The sequence below is a fragment of the Penaeus chinensis genome, chromosome 14, assembly GCF_019202785.1.
Source record: "Penaeus chinensis breed Huanghai No. 1 chromosome 14, ASM1920278v2, whole genome shotgun sequence".
In the NCBI taxonomy this organism is placed as follows: Eukaryota; Metazoa; Arthropoda; class Malacostraca; order Decapoda; family Penaeidae; genus Penaeus; species Penaeus chinensis.
In genome coordinates, this window is record NC_061832.1 from 14,581,203 (window position 1) to 14,591,202 (window position 10,000).

The 10,000-nt window shown below is 36.2% G+C and overlaps 1 protein-coding gene across 3 annotated transcripts in view; it reads left to right on the forward strand.

Moving 5' to 3' along the window:
• Positions 1-6,134: 6,134 nt before the first annotated feature.
• The window catches only part of LOC125032413 (transportin-3-like), a 19,061-nt gene continuing 15,195 nt past the window's right edge, over positions 6,135-10,000 (forward strand). For 2 of the 3 annotated variants that reach the window (XM_047623520.1, XM_047623521.1), the window contains exons 1-2: positions 6,135-6,556; positions 9,428-9,523. In XM_047623520.1, coding sequence (XP_047479476.1) covers positions 6,440-6,556; positions 9,428-9,523 — 213 coding nt within the window. In that variant the 5' untranslated portion in view covers positions 6,135-6,439. The remainder of the gene's footprint in view (positions 6,557-9,427; positions 9,524-10,000) is intronic. The other variant, XM_047623522.1, reaches the window with a different exon arrangement.

Consider the following 10,000-nt stretch of genomic DNA (forward strand, 5'->3'; position numbering starts at 1 on the left):
CTCTCTCTCTCTCTCTCTCTCTCTCTCTCTCTCTCTCTCTCTCTCTCTCTCTCTCTCTCTCTCTCTCTCTCTCTCTCTCTCTCTCTCTCTCTCTCTCTCCCTCTCTCTCTCTCTCTCCCTCTCTCTCTCTCTCTCCCTCTCTCTCTCACTTCCTCTCTCTTCTCTCTCTCTCTTCTCTCTCTCTCTCTCTCTCTCTCTCTCTCTCTCTCTCTCTCTCTCTCTCTCTCTCTCTCTCTCTCTCTCTCTCTCTCTCTCTCTCTCCCTCTCTCTCTCTCACACACACACATAATACTTCAAATAATACGGCGATATTCATATAACTTAAGGTCATAATTCTTTTTAATCTCTTGTTTGTTTTAAAGATTTGAGCAACGAGTGGATACAGTTACAATTATTCTTTTAGAAGCTATTAAAAACAAAGTTATGGGGGCAGCCGGAGTGTGTGTGTACGAGGGTGCCTTCCCTTGACTTAGATTGCAATATAAAATGGAATTAAAAAAAAATCTCATATACAGCGATAGCAAGAGATAAGAACTTAATGACAACGAAGCAAATCAGAGACGTTACAGCATGCCAGGCCCTCAGCTATCGTAATGTCAAGGGCCGAGATGTGGACGAGATATTTTAAAAAGGCAACTAGTGATTGGTAAAGCATGCACAGGTGGTCATGCACATTCGTACATACGCGGATGGACACACGCAGAGTATGTGTGTGTGTGTGTGTGTGTGTGTGTGTGTGTGTGTGTGTGTGTGTGTGTGTGTGTGTGTGTGTGTGTGTGTGTGTGTGTGTGTGTGTGTGTGTGTGCGTGTGCTGAGTGTTTGTTTGACTCTTTGATTGTGTGTATGCTGAGTGTGTTTATTTGTTTGAGTCTGTATTTGTTTGTTTGTTTCTTTTTGTGTGTACATACGTACATACCCAATTTCCTACAGTCACCTGAATACCTCTCAATACTTCGACCATTACACTACCACACCAATATACTTTCTTCTCATCCCAGATAAAAAAAAAACAAATTCACGCATTCCTCCCAACATGGGGGCCATTCGAAACACAAATATGGCGCCGAGAGTTTGAGACGCGACCGCCATTTTTGAAGATGACGTCACATTCGCGGTATCTGCTTCGCGGTCTTCTCGCTCCTCGTTTACTAGTTATTTGATCAATATTTTCTCTTTCATTATATTTTTTTTCTATTTTTACTTCATTTCTGTAATTTTACTTCTACTAATAATCACAACCTTCTCATTTATTAGTTATTTTATCAATATTTTCTCTTTCATTATATATTTTTTTTCATTTTTCACTATTATTTCAGTCATTTTACTCCTACTAAGAATCATAACATCAATAAACAAAAGTTAGATACAAATTATATCAACTTTTATTAGTATCATTAAACATAAACTTTCTATTTATTTTTCAATGAAGAGAGCGGCTAGTTTCTTATAACGTAAATATCTCTTTAAAAAAAATAAAAAAATAATAAAAAACACTAACAGCCGAGAAATAGAATTTAGTGGAAAGTTTTTCACTTGGTTGATAACTCACACTTTCCTCTTGATAACTGGTATTTCCTTTCGGTAACTGATGTTTTTTTCAACTTGGTACCTTTTCTTTCCCTCTTGGTACCTGGTATTTTTCCTCTTTGCAACTGGTATTTTTCCTCTTTGTATCTGGTATTTTCCTCTAGGTAATTGGCATTTTTTTCTCTTGGTAACTGGTATTTCCCTCTTGGTACCTGGTATTTTTCCTCTTGGCACCTGGTATATATATTTTTTCATGGTAACTGGTATTTCCCACTTGGTAACTGGTATTTTTCTCTTTATAACTGGCATTTCCCTCTGGGCACCTGATCTTTTTTCTTATGGTAACAGGTATTTTTTTCTTGGTCCCTAGTATTTTTTTCTTTTGGTAACTGGTATTTTTATCTTTATAACTGGTATTTCCCTCTTGGCAACTGGTACTTTTCCTCTTGGCACCTGGTATCCCCCTCTCTTTGTCTCAGTTGATTAAACACTCCCATTGCATGAATTCCTCTGTGCAACATATGCCTTTTCATCACATACATATAATTATTACCAGAGATATGTTATTATACAGTTTAAGCCTCAAAAAAACACCATATTATTACTGCTGAAACTCGTTAACAAGCTCGCACCTCAGCACCTGTTACAGTATTTGCTTACTAATCACCAATTACCACTTTTTATGAATGTGTGTGCAAGATTGCTTTGCAAAAATTACAAATCCTCACGTATCTTCATTTCTTATGGCTGATAATTCTCTGTGAATAACTTCTCATGTTTGCGTTATGTTATGGATCATTCGTCATTATTTCGTTATCTTATTTAGTCATTGTTATACGACTTTATTCTTGAATATTGGTCATCCACGAAGTTAGAATATGACTGATGCTATTTTTTTTCTTTTTTCTTTTGATTTCGTGTAATGTCAAGCTAATATTTTGCTCTTACTTGGTCAAAAATAAATAAATAAATAATACTAAATTATTAACGGTTAACACTTGCGCCCAAAGATAAGATTCTCACTAAAAACTCTGCATTGCAGTGCCTCGTGTCTGACTGTCTGTAGACTATGTTTTAGCGTCTTGATTAAGGTTCACGTTTTATGATCCACGTTTTAGGTTTACGTTTTAAGTACAAGTTTTAGGTCAATTATTTTGGTTCACGCACCACATTAAAACTTTAAAGTCTCTATGTTTTAGGTTCAACTTCAGGGTCCTCGTTCCAAGTCGAAATTCTATGTTTTAGGTTCAACTTCAGGGTCCTCGTTCCAAGTCGAAATTCTAAATTCTAAATTCTAAATTAGGTCCGCATTTTAGATCCTAAAAGATCCATTCAACCTGATTCATCCAAAGTTCATCCATTTCGAATTTTCTTAGGATTTTCCTAAAACTCACAAGGATTGACATTCCATTAAGGTCTATCATTCTATTTTGAAACTTGGCTGCTCGTCAATTAACACTTGATTTTGTCCTTTTTTTTGCAATAAATGTATAATATAATAGGGAAACATGAGCGAAAATAATTCGAGATTAGGAAAATACCATAAATCGCAAGAAAAATATGAGTTCAACGTGAAATATTTGGCAGATTTCAATGAGAAAGTCGAAAATTTGCCAATCCCCCAAAAAATGTTCGAGGCCCAACAACAACGAAAATTCAACACACGGATATGCATATAGATAGGAATAAATGCATATCTATTAGTCTAGATATGCATATCTACCAGATAGATAGATAAATAATGTATATATATTAGTCAGATATGCCTTTAGTTCTGTGCATCTGCATGTCCGTATATATGAATATTCATTAGGTCGAGCCTTGCACTATTTTAAGGCAAGGTACGTCTTCGAGTAACTTTTTAAATGTGATTTTCTTTTATACTAATGTTCCGTTTGACTTTAAACAAAGGAAACTTTCTACTAATCAGATTTTTGTTATTTTAGTCAACGGCTTCCCAGACATTTTTTTTCGTTTATGCGTTGTGAAAAGTCTACTTTTGACGATAGCTTTTTATCTTTGAAAAACTAGTAAGGGAATCGTTCATGGTTACATTCTGAACCCGTTTCGTATCGTCTTTTCAAGGTTCGATTCGGTTAAAATGTGTGGCACTTTTTTCCTGCGTGACTCGTTAATCGTTCAGATTTCGATTATTTTTTGTTGAAACCTTAAAATGTTGTTTGTACCTTTTAAAGTCAAAGTGGGATACGGAAACTTAGGAAAAAAACTGTATTTTTGCCTGACGTTCTTTTGCATAATGTTGAATTAATAAGTCTTTTAACTTTCTTTGGTAAGTCAACTTATGTCACTAATTATCTTCATCCTTTGTACATAAGGTAATTAGTAATCTTAATGTTTCTTTGAAGTTAGAGAATTTGTGATAACATTTTTATTTTTCGATAAGTCGGTATTACTTTTGAATTGATTTGTTAAAATTGTCTATTCTCGCTTTTGAAAAAAATCAGATGCATTCACTAGCAAAACAATATCAACTATTTAAATTAATTTCAACAATCTAGAACGCTAGCAAAGACCGTTTCCGTTACTTATTTCCCCTGCTAACCCGTCGCTCGATTATAAATACCATTTATTTTTGCAAATTTCTCACCAATCTTAACTTTATTCATTCTAACGGCAAAAATCATAGACACTTTTCATATACGTTCTCCTTAGCAACGCGTATCCGAAAATTTACACATACATAACCTAAAAGTCATTTGAATGCCGTAAATCGTTTCATTTTTACGAAACAAATATATTGAAATGGAGAAACTTTCGAGTGGAGTAAATGTGACCTCAATATTATTTGACCTTACATCTCTCCCTGTGTGACCTGAGTCAGTCATTGTTCCTACGGACTTTCGGTCATAGATATCAAACATGACTTCCTGTTCCAGTTTTGGTTAGTGATGGCGAGACAAGTTCGAATCGGAACGTCGCAACTTATGATTTCCTTATTTTTGTTTACGTCTATGGTATACAGGCAATATATATATATATATATATATATATATATATATATATATATATATATATATATATATATATATATTATATACACATATACACACATATATATGCATATATATTATATATACGTACATACAATATGAATAAATAAATAAATATATATATATATATACATAAATTAATAGAATATGTGTGTGTGTGTGTGTGTGTGTGTGTGTGCGCGTGCGTGCGTGTGTGCTTATATATATATATGGGTGTGTGTGTGTGTGTGTGTGTGTGTGTGTGTGTGTGTGTGTGTGTGTGTATGTGTGTGTGTGTGTGTGTGTGTGTGTGCGTGCGTGTGTGCGTGTGTGCTTATATATATATATGGGTGTGTGTGTGTGTGTGTGTGTGTGTGTGTGTGTGTGTGTGTGCGTGTGTGTTTATATATATATATATATATATATGTGTGTGTGTGTGTGTGTGTGTGTGTGTGTGTGTGTGTGTGTGTGTGTGTGCGTGTGTGTTTATATATATATATATATATATATATGGGTGTGTGTGTGTGTGTGTGTGTGTGTGTGTGTGTGTGTGTGTGTGTGTGTGTGTGTGTGGGTATGTGTGTTTGTAAAGCAGAGCATTGGTCACTGTTATTCATTAGAAGTAAATGTAAGCGACTTAGCTAAGGGAGCGAAACCTAACTATAATTTACATTGAATTGTTTACGTCTTCACAATCATGTATATAAAGTACTGGTAAATTGTTCAACATGACACAATGAAAGTTGTCAAAACGTAATGTGAAACACAAACAGGTGAATAATAATAATAAAAAACAGTACTCCGGTGATTTAAAATTTTGTATCAGTGAATTAGAATATGTTTAACCACCTATGTTTTTTTTAAGTATTATATTACAAGAAAAGAAATCGAAAATTATGAAACCGTGTACGATGAATTGACCGGTCTATAGCAATTACTTTCATGCAACTGAAATATTTGCCTTCTTTATGCTTAGTTGCTATATTTAATCCCATGAAAGTGTGTGTGTGAATACAGCTTATTAATATTTATTGGGAATTTAAATTTACTGTTATCCGAAAAAATCTGGTGTCACTGACTTATTCCGAACAAAAAAAACGAGTTTACGGAGCCCACAGTTTAAATATATCAATTTTGATAATATGTTAAGTATATTATATATGATAAACGGCCCCGTGCATGAAAAATTCCGAAATAGAGAGGTTCTGCCGGCCATAAGTTGAGGACAGTTCATTTATGGCCTGAGGCGCTTTCGGGAATCATGATTCATTCCATGGCGGGATTGGACAAGGCGTAGCGGGGTTATTCCATTTTATTTTATCCGACTGTCAGAGGTAAATGTAAATGGTATATATTTCTGTGATTATATTCGATAGAGTGTTGTTTTAATATTTTTTAGGGGTATATCGTACGTTTTGCTGATATTTACTCATTGTTTTCTCAGAAATTTGAAAATCTAAAAAATATAAATATCTTCAAATTCATGATATAATATACAGAAACCAACGAATATAAAAATATATTAAATCTAAAACTCAAATATCAAATAACAAATGCCCCTTTCACCCCCTGTAGAAATAGTATCCCCAAAAAGTTTTAGCCCCGGCGTCAAAACTCACGAGGCGTTAGGAGAGTCTCGAGAAAAGATTTGTTGCATCTGTGTCCACCGCGCTCTTATTTTCCTTCGTGGAGACCATGTAAAGATGCAGTGGGCGTCGTAAGCGTGTAGTAACGACCGTGGAATCTAGCCGCCCGCCGCTGGAGATGATCACGAGATCCCCAAAGCGAGAAAAGAAGAGCTGAGAGGAAGGAGACGACGAGGAGGAGGAGGACGAGTCGCTGGGACCACAACAAGCGCACTTCGGCGGCCCCGGCGATGACTGTGGGAATCGTTCTCTCCATCCTGGCCAGATTATGTTAAGATGGAGGTGGACATAAATGAGGTGTTGGTGGCCATCGACACGTTGTACGACCTCCAGCCTCAGGATAGACAGAAACACGACCAGGCTTCGCAATGGCTCGGGCAGTTGCAGAGATCGGTGGGTTCGAGTGACGAGGCCAAGTGTAAACAACTTTTTTTTTTTTTTGGGGGGGGGGGGAGTTTGTTTGGGTTTCTGGTATTGGGATGCTCTTGGGGGGGGTTCTGGTTGCAACTTTGGGAGGGTTTTGTTTGGTTGAGTGTGGGTTTTGTTTACGTGTTTGGTGGATTTTTGTCTGGTTTCTGTGTGTGTGGGGGGGTGGGGGAGTTGTTTATTCGTTTGTGGGGTCATCTACACTTATGGGTTTGTCGACTTTATGGTTTTGTTAGTTCGTTTGTATTTTTTCCAGAATCTTTTGTGTGTGTATGTGATCATTTGTGGTTTTATTTACTGTTTACTGTTTGTCAACTCATTTGTGTATTTATCAGCATATTTCTTGTTTATCAACACTTCTGCTTCCTTTTCTTGCTTGTAAATCATGGGAAACTTGTTCTGGTAATGATATTGGAGACATATGAGGAAAAACCTAAGTTTGAGATGTTGAAACACTTAACCCAATGCTGCCGGATGGTTTCCCAATACGAAAGCACTCTCTCCTGGGGTGTATTCATAGTTGCGAAGGCCCTGCTGCCGGGGGATTGTGTCGTCACCACAGAGTGCGCGGCATGGCCATACATGCCCCCGGAAAACAGGATTGGCGCACTATGTCTTGTATGCACGTGCCACCTGGAATATAGTCCAGGCATGCCATAGCATATATGTACATACATGCCACCTGCCGGCAGCAGGTTAAAAGAGGTTCTAACATATTTTTTATCTCTAAATATGTTGCAGTATTAGAAAGAAGATTAATAAAAACATCTTTTAACATGTTTTAAGCTTGTCTATTTTATTATGTAGGTTTAGATGAGGTAAAGTTATTTGTCCCCTGTTCCAAATTCACTTGAAATATTATTGAAGATGAGAATGACCTACACACAGGTCCAGCACAATAACAGAATTTTGTCAAGTTATCACAACAGCCTACATACTCTGGCAAAGGCCAACGAACCTTCATTTCATATATTCTAGCAAGAAGAGCATCATGTGATTAGATATTTGATGATGAATGACGAGGGAGGTCAGTCAGGTCTGCCTTTTGAGAATACATTTGTCTAAGGTTTGTTTGACAGTAACAAAACACCATAGGGTTTGTAGCATGTGATAGTCTATTATATTTAGATTGCTTTTTTTTTCTTCAGTGAATCTGTGTGCTGCATATTTGAGTTTATGGTCAGCAGATATTATAAACCAATGACAAATAAGAGAACCCATTTCTCATAATCAAATTGTGTGAAGTTTCTATTTAAATCCATGCAAAATTATGTAGGGCCTGATGAAAAGCTTGCAGGGGAAAGTGATTCTTGTCTCCTCCACATAGTACACGCTGGCAAAGGACAACAAACCCCTGTTATGTAAATTTGGGCGTGGTGTAGCTTAGACTGCTTTATCTTATCTTATTTGATGAAAAAAATGGAAGCTAGATTTGCAAGCTATATCTTACGTGATCTAAGATAATATCCACGAAGAACACATGGCCTAATACTACTAGATGTATTAAGATTGTCTGCAGAAAGTAAAGGTCCCAACACCATTAGCTATCATAGTCCCAAGTCCATTGGTTGTGTAGCCAGGTCTAGTAAAGACAAACAACACTCCATAGGCTGCTAAGGTGGAATATGCTATGTTCCTGATGATTGATATTGCATAGGGAACCAGTCTAATTTTTCGTGCAGAATCTAAGAGGGAGTGGTTTGTTGGCCTTTGCCGGTATGGATGGGGGAGGGGGGACTGCTTTTTGTGGTTCTTTTCTGGATAGTTATCCTCAGTATTAATGGTTATACAAGATCTCAAAGTATGCCATTTATGAGCTATAGTCTCATTACCTGCAAAGAGTATAACCAGGAAATGGGATAATAGGAGGAAGATTATTAAGATACAGACGTAAATGAAAAACATATTACATATCCCATGAGCACCAGAGATTCAAAGTTATGCTGTCACTATTGTTGTTTCAGTGGTTATTGTACCGATGATATCTGGAAAGTATGAAAAGTTCACTGTAAAAAGTAATCAAGCATTTTTTGTTTGTTTGTTACTTGCTTGCCAGTAGGTGTAAGTTTATACTTACCACTCGATTGATTATAATCTGTTGGGCCAAATCATACGATATTGAAAGGACAAGTCAGATATTGGTAGCATAAAAAACACATTGGAATGGAGGATAAATTCTCCGTATTGTTTTCTGTGTATATGTATGTATTATGGGGGATACCAGATTTATTAGTTCAGACACTAGTCAAATTCACAACCATAACATGAAAGCAGGAACCTATCCTTACATCTATCCAGCCAGGAGGGAGTGGCAGTGGGTGGGGTTGGGATGGCAGGTTGACCTAAACAAAACACAACTGGCAGTACCAGATCTAATAATTCACTCATACTGTAAGTTCTTTGTAATATCAGAAAGAGGGTGGGAAAACCAGTTTAGCAGTTTTCAATAGCTCACTAATGCTAGTGGTACATGGTGCTTTAGGAGTTCATTGTTTATTTTTGTTATGAAGTGAAATGCTTTTATTTCAGCTTGTGACAGCTGTGTCTTAGAAGAAATTGGCCTAGATTATGTTGATCTATCTGTTCCCTCTACTTTTTACCTTATACTACCTGTATGTCTGGAGCTAAAATTATGCCACTTTTCTGCATTTGTTTGTTGTGAGTGTGAGATTTGCTGCTCCTTTTACTTATCATTGAACTGTGGGTATGAGACTATGAGAGAAGTTACAGGTCATTGCCCCCCCACCCCCCCTACCTGGAAAGTAGCAGTTCAGTAGCTCAGGTTCATAAGTAAGTATATAACACATTTTCATTGTTTTTTTTTCTTTCTTTCTCCAGGTCCAAGCATGGAAAGTAGCAGATCAGTTGCTACACACAAAACGCGATGTCAATTCCTGCTTCTTTGCTGCGCAGACACTCCGTACCAAAATACAGGTTAGTCATGTTTTTCAAAATGTATTAAAGCTAGTAAACTTACCCTAGTCCTTTCCTATAATTTATTAATTATTATTTTTATTATTGTTATTGTCATCATCTTCATTAATATAATAATTACTCTTATTATTGCTGTTATTATGATTATTATTTTTAACTACGCTGGGGAATAGTAAAGGGGAGTAGGATTGAAACATTGATAATTTACAGATTAATTTTGCTCTTTTGATATTGATAACAGTGATTTGTAGTCATGAAAGCTTGGTGTATGAATATGTTATAATTTTTTTTCTGTTTGCTTTATGTATTGCACAATTTTATGATTATTGATGAAATGAATATTTTCACAAAACTAACAAAGAGGTACTTGGGTTTTAAATGTTACCAGAATTTCAGCATGGGTAGTGAATAAGAATAATATAATTTGTATGTCATACTTCTATACACACACATAGGCTACCTACTCACATATCTGCA